The 17,312-nt window shown below is 38.7% G+C and overlaps 1 protein-coding gene across 1 annotated transcript in view; it reads right to left on the minus strand.

Moving 5' to 3' along the window:
* MROH2B (maestro heat like repeat family member 2B) overlaps nucleotides 1–15,451 on the minus strand; it is a 61,589-nt gene extending 46,138 nt beyond the window's left edge. Inside the window, exons 1-11 of the mRNA XM_041749794.1 lie at nucleotides 15,424–15,451; nucleotides 13,812–13,873; nucleotides 12,279–12,389; nucleotides 10,784–10,943; nucleotides 9,776–9,874; nucleotides 6,886–7,040; nucleotides 4,464–4,604; nucleotides 3,997–4,089; nucleotides 3,836–3,905; nucleotides 2,045–2,158; nucleotides 676–749 (exon numbers count right to left, since the gene is read on the minus strand). Of these exons, the coding sequence (XP_041605728.1) occupies nucleotides 676–749; nucleotides 2,045–2,158; nucleotides 3,836–3,905; nucleotides 3,997–4,089; nucleotides 4,464–4,604; nucleotides 6,886–7,040; nucleotides 9,776–9,874; nucleotides 10,784–10,943; nucleotides 12,279–12,389; nucleotides 13,812–13,873; nucleotides 15,424–15,451 (1,107 nt within the window). The remainder of the gene's footprint in view (nucleotides 1–675; nucleotides 750–2,044; nucleotides 2,159–3,835; nucleotides 3,906–3,996; nucleotides 4,090–4,463; nucleotides 4,605–6,885; nucleotides 7,041–9,775; nucleotides 9,875–10,783; nucleotides 10,944–12,278; nucleotides 12,390–13,811; nucleotides 13,874–15,423) is intronic.
* Nucleotides 15,452–17,312: the final 1,861 nt, after the last annotated feature.

Genomic DNA, 17,312 nt, shown 5'->3' on the forward strand with positions numbered 1-17,312 from the left:
TAAAGATAATATATGTTCATTTGTTTTATTTCTCAGATTCCATATAGAGTGAAATCGTATGGTATTTGTTTTTCTCTGACCTATTTCACTTAGCATAATTACTGTTTTTTATTGTATGGCTTTTATTATAGTCACTGCAGATGAAAGTCTCATAGGGAATTTTCTTCTTTTCATTGGTTCCTGTATAAGGCTTTGATCCAAACAAAATATGGTTTTAACAAAAAAATACAGTAATTTCTATTTTTTAAAATTTGTTCCAGTACAAGTTATGTATTTTTTCTAATATGGAAAACTTTAATCAAATAATCCAGAAATATTGTGCAATCCCCTATGTCAAGACTTGCTCTAGATGTTCCCTAGTTGAAAATAGGATTTCTAAGCTAAAAAAACAAAAGACTTAGTGGTTATTATTTTTTGGAGAAAGATATATTATTTTTATAATTAATTTTTAAACTATTTGAAGAGCATAGTACTGTGATGCTCTGGGCAAAAATATATATATATATTTTTTCTACTGAGAAACCCTCGAACTGAATGTACTTTAAAACTTTAATTTATCTTTCAGGGAAAGATGGAATTCTATTAAAAATGGAATTCATCACTGAGTTCTTAAGGAATTTCATTAATTCCTAAAACTACCATCAACAAAATCAAAGTCCCCATTAATTCTCTAACTTTTATGTTGAGGTCACTCATGACGACTTTGACTGTTCTTTCAATTGAAGTGATGTGATCCCGCAACTTGGGCTCTGAAAGACAGGGATAGAAATTAAGAGACTGGGTTCAGTAGGAGTACAGTTGGTTCTAGGATTGATGAAAATCCATTAGAGTTATGGTACACAATTGCAAAGTCTTTTGTCCATAAATTTCAAGTTATTCAATTTCCTCTTACCCTCTTCTCTTCCATTTTTTAAAAGATTTTATTTATTTATGAGACATCGAGAGAGCATGAGTCAGGGGGAGGGGCAGAGGACAAGGGAGAAGCAGACTCCCTGCTAAGCGGGGAGCCCCATATGAGGCCAGATCCCAGGACTCTGGGATCGTGACTGAGCCCAAGACAGATGCTTAACCCACTGAGCCACTCAGGCACCCCTCTTATCTCCCAATTTTTGAAAGATATTTATTGTTCTCTTTGCTCCTAGTTATATTTGGTTTCATCTTAAAATGTTAGGTTCCAAAGTGGACTCAATATATCACGTCCAGTGGATTAGCTTTAAATTTCGTGAGACTACTTCATATATCTTGTCTGCTGATTCTTCAGTAAATCTCAGGGCTAACGGAATTTTTTGAAATAATGTAGAATAAAAATGAATTCTCATATTTTATTGAATCCAGATAGCATCAATTTTATGAGACACCATTATTTTATATTGTACCAAAAGAACCTTATAGTGGCTGATTATAATTAAAGATGCTATCAATTATGCAATGCATTCCAATATAATGAAAATATGTGCTTCTTGGCATTAATAAAATATGATATTTCATTAAATTCTGTTCTTTTCTAAATGTACTAATCTCTCGAATATTGTGCATTCCTCCCACATACCCCCTATTTATTGGACCACTTAGGCAGCTTACTAGATCTTCCAAATTCTAAATTTGATTTTCAAATATTCTACTTCTCCCTCTCAACTACTTATGTCTATAAATATCTCAAGAGGAGAAGTAAGTGAAAATGCCTGTTTAAAAACGTAGATTGTAGGGGTGCGTGGGTGGCTCAGTCGGTTAAGTGTCTGCCTTCAGTTCAGGTCATGATCTTAGGGTCCTGGGATCAAGCTTGGTGTTGGGCTCAGTGGAGAGTCCATTTCAATCTCTCCCTGTGCTCTTCCCCCCTGCTCATGCTCTTTCATGCACTGTCTCTCTCATATAAATAAAATCTTTACAAAAGTAGTAGATTGTAGATGACCAAGAAGACAGAGCTTTACTTGCATATGATCTTCTATAAACTCCCCAAAGACACAGAATAAAGTTAGAGAATGCATAGGCTTCAGTTTGCTTCTTGGCACAAAATAAACCACTCTGGCTTTATTCCTTTGCTTACCCTCAGCATTGATAGCCGATCTTAACAAAGTCAAGATTCCCATTCGAGTGGTTTCATTATTACTTCTCATTTGTTCATCAAAAAATTCCACCAGGTCTGCAGGGTTGGAATGGGCTGCAGGTTTAAGAAATACTGGAGTCATAAGAACTCATTTTCACCTTAGGTAAAATACTTGTGAATGGGAAAAGTGGAATTCCGTGAAGATTGGCAAAGTCACTCTTTGGTTGGTAACTAGATTTTATTACATTGGTGTATCTTTAGTATCACAGAATTAAGCAGTTTGGCAAAGAGAGATTTATATACCTAGGTCAATATCTGTTCATACCTGTGAATATGACTTTATTTGGAAATTAGTTTTTTTTTTAAACAGATGGGATCAAATTAAGATAAGGTTATTAGGTAGGGCCCCGATTCAGTAGAAAAGGAGAAAAGGAGAGAAGACACGGGGAGAACACATTGCGAATGTGGAAGCAGAGAATGGAGAGATGCTTCACTAGTTGTGGAGCTGGAGAGCTACAAGGGTAAGGTAGGAAACAGGGAAGAAAGAGAACAGGCCTGGCTGGAGTAGAATAGTTTGGGTTTGAAATTATTAGCAGTAGAGTGAAGTAGTTAATTAGGTTGGGCATAGAACAGAGGAAAGAATAGGAGCAGAGGGATCAGTTAAGGGAGAATTAGAACATAATAGAAAGGTATTCAGTGAAATAGTAGAAATGACATATTTTGGGGAGGGTGGAGGTATGGGAGGTATGGAATTGCTTTGGTCTTTACTTTTCAGGGTCTATGATGGAACATAATTTTTATACTGACTCTGAGAACTTGGTACCTTCCCTATGACTTGCACCAGGTACTCTAACCAGACAATGGGTGGGATTGTGATGTGAAAGAACAAGAAGGAAGGGGAAAGAGTGAAGGAGGGAGAGACAGACAGAGAGAGAGAGAGAGAGAGAGAGAGAGAGAGAGAAGGAATAGATACTAAGAGATGAGAAAAAAGCATGACTTTGGGTTTGACACAGTTTCAAATAATCTCAAATACCAAGAAAAAAAGCGTTTCCTATCCCTAGGATTACCAACTCACCTTGGTTTGCCTAGAAATAAATCCGTGCATATGTGGTCAATTTATTTTTGACAAAGGAGCCAAAAAATATATAACGGGGAAAGGATAATCTCTTCAATAAATGGTGTTGGGAAAACTGGACAACCACATGCACAAGAATGAAACTGGATCCCTATCTTATACTACATACAAAAATCAAATCAAAATAAAGACATGAATGTAAGACCTGAAACCATAAAACTCCTGGGAGAAAACAAGTGGTAAGCTCCTTGACATTGGTCTTGGCAATGATTTTTTGGATTTGACACCAAAAGTAGAAGTGCAAAGGCAAAAATAAACAAGTGGGACTATATCAAACCAAAAATCTTCTGCTTGGCAGTAAAAAACCCACAAAAAACATTAACAAAATGAAAAAGCAACACATGGGATGGGGAAAATATTTGCTAGCCATACATCTGATAAGGGAGTTATTTCCCAAAATATGTCTGGAAATTTTCTGGTTTTAGAACTAAAAGTTCTATCCCTGGAAGTCCTTTAGTTCCAGGCAAACCAGGATGATTGGTTATCCTATCTGTTGCTCTTCTTTTAGGAATGGGTAGGATAGGAAGAGGCACAGAAAATAGTAAGCTGAAAGAATGTCATGTCTGTGTGTGAAATAACTAATGTGACCCTTCATCACTGTGTCATCATCACTGGGAGACATTTTTATTAAGAACCCTCAGGACACTGGGTCCTACCTAGAATGAGGAAACAGCTTGAAGCTTCAAGTTCATTTTCCTTTACTGGAGGCTCCGGAAGTCTGCACACCTGAATGAGAAAGAAGAATGAGGTGGGAGATGTTAAAAACAGAAAACCAGTAGAAATGAAACAATCAGATCTGACAGCAGGGTTTTCTTACCTGGTTGAGTAAATTGATGAAGATGGTTTTTCTCAAGTCCTTTGGAAGGGCAGTGTCATAAAGGACCACTGCGGTCAGTATTTGTTTTAGACTCTAGAATGGAAGCTTTCAAAGGTTAGTTGGAGGCTGCCCATGAAGCAGTAGCACAGGAGGTGGAAGACAAATAATTATGTTTTGTGAGGAGAACAAACCCATATCTTCCTGCAGTTACCAGTTTTCTTGAGTGATTCTGGCCCCTCTGCCTTAGTCAATGCCTTACAGCAGCTTGAAAAGAAAATTCCTAATCCCTTTTTGGAGATGCCATCACCCAGCTATGCCAACCTCTTCTCTACCTCATGTTTCTCAAAAAGTATTTAAGTCCAGCTGCCCAAACCAGTATTTCAGTTCCTCAGGACCTCTTGAGACTATCTTCTGGGATGGTCACCAGTAGACTTTTTGAATCAGTTCCTTTAGGGTGTGGTTCTTACCTGAGTGATGTGGAAATCAATTTCTTTGTCTTTATACTGGTTCAGGAGCCAGGGTACCTGGTCCAGGGCATATTCACAGAGGTCTTCTCGATGGAGCAGCAGGCTCACTGTGGGGCCATGTGCCTTAATGATGGCCAAAGTCTGCAGGGGCAGCCAACAAACAGCACTTCTAATACTTTACTATGCTTTTCATACAGTTCTCAAAATACTTTAGACACTCCCCAAAAACTTTCCTCACTACTTCCAACCAAGAAAGAATTCTTTAAAAGATGTTTAGGTTAAAATCATTGCATGAGGCAGTTATATTTATGTTTGTATTTATAGCTCGATTTACATCTGTATCTATACTGATACTCATTTCAATATTTGCTCCTCTTCCTATTTCTTTAAACTTTCCCCAATAGTCACTTTCTTTCAATAAATAATAAATTTAAAACTTCCCTCATATTAAAAGAAATTCTTCAGTTCTCTATCACTTTGAGCCCAATATTGTTTCTTTCCTTTTTTCAAAAAAAGGAAGTGATGAATCACTAAATTCTACTCATGAAATCAATATTACACTGTATGTGAACTAACTAGAATTTAAATAAAAACTTGAAACAAACAAACAAAAAGCAAAGTTTTCTGAAAGAGAGGTCCAAGTTCGCTATCTCCACTTCCCACCTCTCATTTACTTCTGCTGACATTAAAAAAAAAAAAAAAAAATATATATATATATATATATATAATGTAATGTAAGTAGATTAATTATAAAAATTTAGAAATCACACAAGTTATGATGAAGTAAACAGTATTCACATTGCTGATAGATAATCACTGTTTAGTGTAATTTAGTATGTTTTTTAATTTGCTTGATTTATTTCTATATTTTCTCTGTACATTTTAATTTTTAAAAACCTGATGCCATTCTCTGATATATAGTTCTACATTCTGCTTTTTCTACCTAATACTATGTGATGGATTTTTTCTGTCAGCTAAGTTTTGTTGTCTAGCAAACTGTCTCAAAACTTAGTGGCTCAGAATAACAACCATTTATTTCACTCAACTGTGTGTCAGCTGGATGATTGTTTTAAGCAATTGGACATTTCCAAGCAATGGACGCTTTTCAAGATTATTCTTGCCAAAGCACTGTTAACAATAGACTCTCCATAGATCTCCCTTTGCTTCTTGAAAATTATTCCTTAGTTTCTAAGATCTCATTCTCCTTGCTTAGAACCCTTCAAAGGTTTCTTATTTCCTATTAAAAAAAAAAAAAAAGTCCAAACTCCTGTTTAGCATTCAAGGCTCTTCATTATGTGGCCAAGACCAAAACCTTTTTTGGTTTCATTTGCTTCTGCCTCTTTACAGCCCCTTTCTCTTCTCCCTTTCCCTTTCACCCCACAGCCTCACTCAAGTGCACATGTTACCCTGTCTCCAGCCTCTGCTTCAGCAGCTTTTATTGTCTCTTTAGGGAATGCCTCTTGCTGGGGGTGAAAGTCTTTAGAAGCTGCAAGCTCAGTTTCAACGTCATGGCCTTTCAAGTACTCACCACAGGAGTCTAGGTGCTTCTCTCTCTGTTCCCTTATTACTGTGTGCACCTTCTTGTCACTTATCTAACTCTTTCTGTGGGAAGCTAGGGAAGTACTTAGTGAATTTGTATTGAATTGTGTTTTTCAGGTGCCCTGAAGAAGAGACTTTTACAGGATATTTTAAAAGTTCCATGTTTGCTAATGATTTAACTATCCCAGCATGTTAAAAAAATAATAATAAATGCTTTGGTAGCTTCAAGTGTAGAAAAGAAACTGAACTAGAGAGGGCTAAGTGTTACACCTTTTATAATGCAGGACTAAAAGACCTAAATAGGATGTAATTTAGCCTCCATTTAAGAATTATACCGATTAAGCAAGATAGGCATGGGATTCTGTGTGCTTGAGCTTTGTAATCTCTTCTGCACAAGGCATTATGATCTTTTGAAGCAGCCACACATATTCTTTAGATGTTATTTTATTTCACTGTCATCTTCAGAGATATGGGATATTTTTGTGGGCTGTTGTTTTTCCTAATCAGTGACTCAGCCCAAATACGGATTCTAAAACACAAAATAACTAACTTTCTATCTATTTTACTCACTTTCAGTTAGTTATTGTTCCTTCCACACACTGGAATGTCAGTTCCACAGGAGTGGGGATTTTGGTCTGTTCAATCCCCGCTGTCTCCCCAGCATGGGCAACAGTGTCTGGCATGTCATGGGGGACTCAATAAATATTAGTCCAAGAATGAATAAATAGTGATTTGAAACAAACAAAAAGTTCTGATAAACTTGATAAAATACAACTCATAGCTTTCCAAAACCACTGAGATTAATGATCAGGTCAGAGAGTGGAGGAAGTTCAAGCAGCATGGAAGGAGAGCTAGCGTGAGGCATGCTGAGGCCTCCACTCACTTGCACGGGCGAGGTAATGGGGGCCCACTTCTCCATTATATACCGGAACAGCATGAAGATCTTGTCAGAGAGTCGGTTGGCATCCAATCTTGGATAAGGGAAGTCTCTCCAGTGGTTGACATACTTGTAAATGGCCTTGCTGAATTTCTCAAGGGCTGCATTTTTAAAAACAATCACAGATAGAGAAAAATATAAAGATCGGAGGGACTATAAAATAATTTGAGAAGAGTGTACTGATGATTAGCAAATGGTAATAGTTTTTATAAAATGTTATGATGGTATCAAATAAACATATAAAAAGTATTTAGCCACATTAGTGAAATGTAAGTTCAAACCATAATGAAATAATACAACAAACTGTCCAAAATTGCTAAAATTTCAGACAATGTCAAATGTCAATAAGACAAAGGTGCAGCTGGTATTTTCACACTGCTTGGGGGAGTGTGAATTGATACAAACACTTTAGAAAACTGTTTGACACTATTTACCACAATTGAATATGTGTTCTCTATGACCCAGAGATTCCACTCCTAAGTATGCAGTCATTAGATACCCAAATAAATAGACACTAAAATACTTGTATAAGACTGGTTTTGTACTTTTTTCTGGTAATAGCCTCAAACAGAAAACATATTCACTTTTTTTTCTAGAAAAACCTCAAATAGAAAACAGAAAATGTTGACAGGTAGAATGGGAGAATTGCAGTATAGACACGTAATAATATACAGAAGTGAGCATGGACTATAGCTTCACCCAATAACATGTATGAATCTCACAAATAGAAGAAACTAATCTATGGTGTTAGAAGTCAGGTTACCCTTGGAAAGGATGGAGATGGTGATGATTGGCAGGAAAGATGAGGTGGGTTTCTGGAGTATTAGTAATGTCTCACTACTCGACCTGAGTGGTGGTCAAATGAGTAAGATCATTTTGTGACAACTCATCAAGCTGTACACTTCTGATTTGTATTTTTTTCCATGTGTCTGTTTCACTTCAATAAAATAAATAAAGAAAAAAATGTTGAGCCTGCAAAAATATCATTGGGACCACCACCCACATATATTTGAATCAAATGCATGAAATAAAATTATTTGTTCCTTCAGCCCTCACGTTTCACTAGATGAAGAAAATTCATAGTTTACTCCTCAATGATACTTCATATGCAAGGAATACTCTGGAAAGATCCTGTGTTATCTTAGAGCTGGTCATTTATTGACTCATTCACTTTCTCTTCAAACTGATAATGTCTTGCTGTACTTTGTCATAATCTTGTGTGTGTGTGTGTGTGTGTGTGTGTGTGTGTGTTTGTCTTGCACTGGCCAAAAGCAACATGAGGGAAAGCATGTCTTATCTATTGTTGGTATCTGAGGCAATGCGCACAATGTCTGCTTATTGGCTGATCGATTGAATGAACAGCTGGAAGGATGGATAGAGGACTATGAAATTTTATGCCTATTCTTTAGTGGCAGTCAGGCAAAAGTTGCTTTAGGACCAAAGGGCACTAGATAACTTTATAACACAAAGACAGAATCTCTCATTCAATGCCATGATTATTTCTAATTTTATTTCCTTTTCACTGTTGGGTTGTTGATATTCAGGTAGAAATGCTATTACCAGCACCGAAGTTTATTTACAAGAACACAGTGTTAGCTGCGATGGTAAGTAGGGAAACTAAAAAGTATTGAGAAGTAGGCTAATCTAGTATAATTGCTCAAGTTCTTGAACCAGCCTGTCATAGTTCAAATCTTGACTCTGCCACATACTAACTGTGTAACTGCAGGCAAATTATTAACTTTCTATGCCTCAATTTTCTCATCTATAAAGTGAAGGAGAAAAATGTTACTTACCTAATGGGGTTGCTGTGAGGTTAAAGGAAGTGATAATCTTAAAATACTCAAGGCAGTATTCAGGTACAAAGTAAAATCTCAGTATACACCAGATATAAATATTGCTTCCATTGAGGACAGAAAAGAAGAAATGGCCAAAACAGAACAGAAAAGACTTGGTTGATGGGTAAAGATGACATTCCTAACAGCAAGGGCTTTTAAATATTACAAAATAGTAGTGTTGGGGTGTTAGAGTTGAGAGGATCTTAGTAATCACTTTATTTATTGTGTTTAGAGATGAAAATGAGATTGAGAGAGGACAGAGTCACCTGATGGTTCAGTAGATGATCAGGAAAAAGAGTCCAGGTCTCTAGACTCATCCAAGGAGCTTCTAACTGTGCTGTACATGCTTTTTCCTGGGATTCCCAAAGCATGTTTTTCTCTGTAGACTCTTGGTTACTCTAGATGTATTTCCCAAAACTCCAGTTTTGGGGTTGAGGGATTTGTGACACAAAGTTTGTTTACCTATTTTTCTTAATTTTATGATTGCTTATACTTTGATTAGGTTGATTACTTATCATTATTACAATATTGCATTACAAAGCAAAGGCAAAATTTACCTTACTGCTAAGAGCTTGGTGAGCTCCCAGAGCCACTGTGAGGAAGGTGTGATCCAACTAAAGAAGGAGGCTAGTAGATATGGAAGCTCTTTAAGGCAGTGGAAAGTGTATAAACTACAGTCACATAGACTTGAATCCCACCTTGCCATCTCATTGACTGTCACAATTTAAGAAATTGCTTAATTTCCATGACCCTCAGTTTCTCCCCTGTAAAATGGGGTTAAGAGTACTTACCTTGCTTTTAGGATTGAGACAGAGAGAATTATAATTGCTGTGAGGATTGAGAGAGATAAGTCCCTGCAGAGAAACTTCCATGGGGTAGGCACTCAATCAATGGTAGCTACTATATTATTAGAAAGAACAGGCTAGAGTAAAAGGAAAAATGAAACATTTGTTCAATTCATAGTCTGGTCTTAACAAAGAGGTAACCTTAGGGATACCCACCAAGACAAAAGACTCCCTTCATCCTTTCCTCATCAGCCAGCCTGAGCATGGTTTGCATGGTTAGCAGAGTCATCATCATGAAGGGAATACTCTGGGACACTGCCAAGAGGGGCACAAGAGGGGAAAGGCATTATCCTCTCACACTGGGGAGTTCTGTGATTCTCCATGTTAGTAACAAGCATTTCAAGGCTGTGTTGGGGAGACGGATGAGGTGCAGCAGGAAGATATTCTCCTCTACCCCTCTTTTGCCATCATGCCTGGCTGTAGTTAGAGAATCAAGGAGTTGTTGCTTTAAAATAAGGTGCTAGACAGATGCCTGGGTGGCTCAGTGGTGGAGTGTCTGCCTTTGGCTCGGGTCATGATCTCGGGGTCCTGGGATCAAGTCCCACATCGGGCTCCCCATGGAAAGCCTGCTTCTCCCTCTGCCTATGTCTCTACCTCTCTCTCTCTCTCTGTGTGTGTGTGTCTCTCATGAATAAATAAATAAAATCTTAAAAAAAATAAAATAAGGTGCTAGGCATAAAGACATCTGTACCTGTTGTTAGGTAGCAAGTGTTTATTTGGATAATTATTTTATTAATGCCTATCTCTCCCACTAGAACTTGCCTACATCCCCAGGGCCTAGCACAGGTAATAAAACAATAAAAACAATAAAAACAAACAAACATCTGTTAAATAAAGTGACGTAGAAAAAAAATCATGACAAACTCCTACTTCATGTAAGTGTTCAGTGGTTTGCAGAACATGACTTGTGGGAAAAGGGCTTTTGCAAACACAAAGCCAAGTGAAAGGGACAGTGAAGATGGGAGAGTCCAGCCAAATCTGGAACAGCACAGACTAATGGCGGGGCAGTAGGCTCATCTATGCTTAGAAACAAGTGCTGAAAGCCCAGTATCGATACTCTTTAGTATGGCAGAAGGGAGATATGTTCTCCTTTGTGCTGCTTGCACCCATCTGGTGTCAGGGTGGTTGCTTCCCAGGTAAATGTGGAGATTATTCTGTCCATACCGTAGCTGGTTGCCAGTTCAGCCAGGGCAAGCACAATGAATTCATCTGGTAGCTCCAGTATCCTGAAGTTACTTTGTACTTCATACATCACAGAGTTGAAATCATGTGCAGCAAGAGACACCAAAACCTCACCAGCCAGCATTCTGGTTTCTCTGAGGATCTGAGGAAGAAAAGGAAAACAGCAATGACAATGAGAGGAAGAGTAGAGGGAGTTTGTGGAGAGGTAACAGTCTAGAGAATATTCTAAGTTCCCTTGGCTTTGGGATAAAGAGAGAACAGGCAGTTACAAACCCAGGTGGGAAAGCCTCTGGGGTAGGGGTCAGTGGCTGCCAAGACAGAGGTAACTGTAATGAACTTCAAAAGTGGGTTTTAATAAGATTCTTGTAAACTTGAGGTCAATATACATTTTCTTGCTAATTGATCAGGTGCTGTGAGCACAGGATTTATATTTTATGCTGAAGTGATGGATCACCGTGGTTGAAAGACTGGAGAGAATGGTGAAAGGGAAATAGGGCCAAGAGTCTAGAGTTTTGGGTTTTAATATTGTCCTGATCTAGTTATCTTTGATACCAGAGATATTTGGAGGGACTTCTGCTTTTGGTAATGCTGAGCTAGGTATCCTTGATCGACTGCCCTGCTGAGGAAAATAAAAAGAGTGAGATAAACTATTAGAAAATACATTAAAAAAACCATCAGAGTATAGGGTGGAATGAATTACCACGTTGAGATCTGAAAAGGATTGGGAATCCAGAGAGATAAGTCCTATATTAGAGGCTACTTTGCAGTATGGTGGGAAAATAGATAGAATTTAGGACCAACAAATGGTGAGACCCTGGTCATCCCCCTTCTTATCTTTTGGCATAAGATTTCACAAGGCTGAACCTAAATGAAAGGTTCACTTGGCCCTCCATGGACCGTGGTCCAACTTGGAGTCACAGAAGTTGCCCCCCTTCATTGCCCAAAATCGCAAGTCCTGAAACTAATCGTAGATTGTTAGGACCCTTGGCAGGTAAACAAGCAAAAATCTTTTCTGCAGGAAAATAACACCTTAGGACTCAAATTATTTCTACAAGTAATTTTTTGATACAATGCCTAGCATAGGTAGCTAAGTAGACACATGAAGAGATAATAATTCATGGAGAGCAAGAAAGCTGGGTTCTAGTTACTTGTTCTGTCCATAGATAGCTGTGTTATTTTGAAAAAAAAAAAAAATCTCTCCAAGCATCAACATGCTCATCTAAAAGTGGAATGGATAATATTATCTCTAACATCTTTTTTTTTTTTTTAGCTTTGCTTCAGTTTCCTTATCTGTGAACGGATAAATAATAGGTACTATAAATAATATCCAAGTTATTGTGAAAGAACTAATGAAAGTGATTTGCAGTCCAGGCAGCAATGTAGAAAAAGCTTATAAATGTCCACATGGGTGCATTTGAGCCACTTAAAGACCTGCTGCTGACCCTGGCATTGATTCATCATTAAGAATCAAACTTACATTGTTGTCTCTCATGTCCTTAGAAGCATAATAAATCAATCGTTGGACAATTGCGTCATCTAAGATATCACTGTTCTGAATAACGGAAGTGAGATGACCATAAATGTCTTCCTGTGAACATACAAGTGTATACACAGAATTTGAGGGGCAAAATTAAAGGAATCAGATAAAGTGCAAATGATTAACACGATCAAACAAATTTCTACTTCACAATGGATTTCATACATCTTAATTGTAATGGCTTCCTGAACATAATATGCAACTTTAGGAAGCAAAAGTTTATATATAAAGCAAAGTTCTTTCTGAAAACTACTTTAACCTGACTACCCTGACTACGTTACTATGACAAAATCTAATTGAAGGTGGACGCAGGCTACCTAGCAAAAAGGCTTGAAATTCACTGTTGCAGGGCACTCAGGGGATTGGAAATGCTCATTACCCAAACCACTGCTCCTACCACCAGGGAATGACTATGGTATTAAGAAACAAACTGTGATTCCCAAAGAGGCTGATAAACTATGAAACGGGATCCTAAGGGAGATTTATAAGCCCTAGCTTTATTCATGGTTTATAGAAAGAAAGTTAGAAATTCTTTTGGACAGAGCTGCAGCCTCAGAATCATGGGGCTTGAGCAGGTGCTGTGTGAAAGGGCTCTTCTAAATCTCTCAGGTGGCTACTTGGCCTCTGATAGATGAGACACTGGTGTCCTGAAAGGCCCAACAGCCTCAAGCATGTTGCTTTCAAGTTACCATGCCCATGTTTAAGGTGTGAAAGAACTCCCTTTGCATAAGGGATTCTAACACACAGTCAGCTCTGAGAGCCACCAGATTAGGAGATAAAGGTGTAGGCCCTGTCCTTCACAGGGAGGCTGCAATGGATCATGACTAGATGCCTTGTTTTGGAGTCAGACAGGCTTGTGTTCTGGTCATGCATCTGCTCTGGCTCTCACTCTTCTTCGCTGTGAAATGGAAACAGCCATGCCTACCTGGTAAAGGTGTGAGGGGTGACTATAATACAAGTCAGTGTGTGTGAAAGGCATCTAGGGTGCTGCTTCCTAGGTAAGTGCCCCTTGGAGGTAGCTGTTAATTATTTTCCAAAAGGTTGTTGGAGCCAGAAAAGCCTTCACATCCCAGAGAAAGAAATCTCTAATTGTGAAGTAGCATCACAGATGAGTAGGGGAGATCCTTGGGGATTTTCATAGGGCCTCTCAGCTTACCCAGGAGGAGATGCTAATCCACATGGTTGTAAGTCTGTCCTCCCCCTCTTTCCAGGTCTGCCTGTATAAGGTTATAGAAAGGGGCATTCTTTTTGCTAGCTTCCAGAAGTAGATGCCCTGATTCCTCAAATGCCAAATATCATTGTTTAAACATTATGATGATTTCCATTATAACTGTACTTTTTGAAAGATTAAATGCCATATATAGAGCCAGAGAGAAAAGAGGAAGCCAAGGCAAAAAAGGCGGTATATGAAATATTACAATAATTGGACTATAAAAAGTAAATGCAAAAGAGATTATTCTCTATTTTCCTTACCTTGCTAATATTATCTTCCATGTTCAGCATGCTTAGAGTCAGGTTAATATCTCCAAAAGTCTCTATAATGTACAGAAAAAGAATTAAGTCTTTGCTGCAAAGCTCTCCTATTAATTCCTATGCAGGAATGGATATTTTTGTTCTCTTGACTTTCTCTCTCCTTTGCCCCCTACCCCCTTCTTCTTCTTGACTGCTAGCTCTTTGATGGCAGGAACTGTGTCTTATTCATATTTCATATATTTGACATACTTGCGAATAGCAGATATTTAGTATTTTTTTCAAAACCTGAATTGAAGAGGAAGGGGAAGGTAAAAGATGCTACATTCTGGAGCACCTGATTGGCTCGGTTGGTTAAGCATCTGCCTTAGGCTCAGCTCATGATCTCAAGGTCTTGAGATTAAGCCCTGAATCAAGCTCCCCTTCCCGAAGTAGTCTGCTTCTCCCTCTCCTTCTGCCTCTCCCCACTGCTTGTGCTCTCTCTCTCAAATAAATAAATAAATAAATACTTTTTAAAAAAACTATATTACATTCCTGTCTATCCCTCCTGTCATGTAGGGGTCACCCTATATATCCTCTCTATCAAGGCATAGCTCTTGGATGCCATGAGTTGAAACCCTTCCATCCTACTTGAGCACAAGAAGGCAATGGTGTGATGTAGCTCTTTCACTGTCCCCTCAGCATCTCTGCCATGTTCTTTTCCATACTCTGTCTACATCTGGCCTACCTCTGTTTCCCTCTGTCTAACCTCTGGCCTTGGCAGATCCCTCTTGTGGTCCCAAGCTCATGCAATCTTCTGTTTTCTGTCAATGACCTAAGTTAGTTTGACTTGCACTTTCCAGGCATATTTGTATTTGAGTAAGGCTCATTGGAAAACAGAAAAAAAAATCTGAGTCAAAGGAATTGAGCAATTCAGGCCTCATGGCAAATTGATAAGAGAAAAACTCTTAGAGGTGAGTCTGCAAATCAAGCCACAGTGCTCTTTAGCACAGTCTTTTTTTTTTTTTTTTTTTGGCAAAACAGGCAATCATGCTTAAAAATTAGGGGAATATATTTCCAAAGGACTCTTCTAGCATTTAAGATTAAATAAGAGTGTCTTTCTTGGGCAGCCCTGGTGGCTCAGCGGTTTAGTGCTGCCTTCAGCCCAGGGTGTGATCCTGGGGACCCGGGATCAAGTCCCACATTGAGTTCCCTGCATGGAGCCTGCTTTTCCCTCTGCCTGTGTCTCTGCCTCTCTCTCTCTCTCTCTCTCTCTCTCTCTCTCTCTCTGTGTGTGTCTCTCTGAATAAATAAATAAAATCTTTTTTAAAAAAAGAGAGAATGTCTTTCTTTGAATAGGCATTTTCTCCTCAGGTAGACTATACATTGTTGAAGAAGATAAGGCACCCTCATCTCTCAGGCTCCTAGTCTATCATTGATCCTTTACAATCAATGTGCTTATTATTTTGGGATAAAAGGAGAGTAGAGAAAAATAATCTTAATCTAGCATACCTTTTCATAACACTTTTAAGGTGTACAGACCTTCCACAATGACCCACACTATCCCCCATCCCATGTACACATATGATCGCACAGACACAAAACACTTAGCTCCTCAGGATCCCATGATGCTCACCTACAGATTCCTCCATGGCCTGAGTCATATCTTGGCTGTTTCAGGCTCTCTAAGAGACAGCACCTAAGTATCAGAAATAGTAAGGCTAAAAAATCGAACAAGCAACTTGGCAAGTTTCTCAATAAGGTTCACATAAGGTTCTCTAAAGGAAAGTCCCTCCTCCACTCGATCGGCACAATGATCTGGAAGCTTCCAGCGATGGGCTGCTATTGAGGAGGATGATGCTGCATTCTACCACTATGATATTTTCTTGCTTCTGAGCTCCTGCTGACCAACAAAATGACTGCATCTCACCGAATATTGTCCCTTGGGTGGAGACCAGAGTATCTGAGAAGGAGGAAATTAGAGACCGGGACACAAACCATTTTTGTAGACCAAAGGAGTTCCTTTCCCTAAACTTGGGTCCATTGATCACAAATTTGGGAATGGTTTTCGGTGGTCACTTTACTGGCCTGGTGTTGGTAAAGCCTTTATGGTGATCTTGTTGATTGTTCTACTTGGTGAAAGTCAGTCACACAAACTGGGCATGCTCAGTGGACTGGAATGCCCACCAGGGGCAGTTGAATGGAGTCTAACTGACAGCAGCAAAGCAAAGCCTTCTCTGCCTCCCTTCCTGTTCCCCACTTCCCCTCTGCCATTCACTTGATCTGGGTCTTGGCCTCACTTTAGGCTCAGAATTTTTCTTTGATTCTATTCTCTTTTCTGGTTTTCAAATCATTTTTTATCCACACCTCTTGTCTCTAATGCTTTCAGCTTTACTAGTATGGACCTCTTGACCCTAAATCTATGTGACCACAGTTTTCAATGTATGCCCAGACTGGCTGTATGATAATGGGGCAGGTGTTAGGGAAGGGGGTACTAGGAGTCTATAGGTCTGGACGTGAAAGGGGCCAAGGGAAGGGCCTCATGACAATTCTCATCTGAGGGTCTTCTCCAGTCATCTTCCCTTCTTTGGTGAAGTTTTTTCAGATTCAGTAGATCAAATGTTTCCAACTAAATCTTTGAATCCATCATTCTTTTTACAGATAAATTATTTTTCATTGTTTTTATTATAGAGGACCTCACCAGGCTGGTGGTTAAGAACATTTTGAGCTTCCCAAGTCAGCATCACTATTTCCCAGATTGTGTCCGTAAGTGCCTGGTAACAAGAATCACCTGGTATCCTTATTTAATGTGTCTCGTCCCAGGGCCACCTCAGGCCTGGTAAATTAGAATGAGGGGGCAGACACATATATTTTTAATGAGCACCCCTAGTGATTCCTGGGCTCACTAAAGTCTGAGAAACAGACTAACAGTCTAAGCTCATTGCCCAATCACCTACTAGGAGATAATTGAAAATTTAGCAGTTATTTGAAGGGTATTCATTGTGGTTGGGCAAGAAGAGCAGCTGCTCATCTCCAGCACCGTGACTTACTCACCCTTGAAGAATAGGTTGAGAATTGGTGGGTCAGGGAGGTATTGAGGTAGCCTCAAACTCTTAATGTCTTGTAGAGAAATAAAGGCATTGCAGATTACGTGCTCTTAGAATCTTAAAGAACAATGAGCAATAGAACCAACGATAAGAAAGCTAGCTATTTAGATAATTGTTATAATCAATTTCTTACTCTTTTTGTGAATGGTAGCAAATGAGTTTTCTGAATGTCTATATATATCAAGGTTTCCTTTATTTCATAGAGATTAGGGAGGTTAGGAGATGATTGATTTATATTGACTTTGTAATTTATCAGCGCAACCAAAACACATGGTTTTGCTATATATTTTTTCAGATAAAGCAAATTCAGCCATCGATCTCTCTTTTCATAAAGAAATATTGCAGATATATTTTAAAAAGTCAAACTTCAAAACAAATTTGCTGTCATTTTTATTCCATTTTCCTGGGCTATCTTGCT

This window comes from Vulpes lagopus, chromosome 3 (genome assembly GCF_018345385.1).
Source record: "Vulpes lagopus strain Blue_001 chromosome 3, ASM1834538v1, whole genome shotgun sequence".
Lineage (NCBI taxonomy): Eukaryota > Metazoa > Chordata > Mammalia > Carnivora > Canidae > Vulpes > Vulpes lagopus.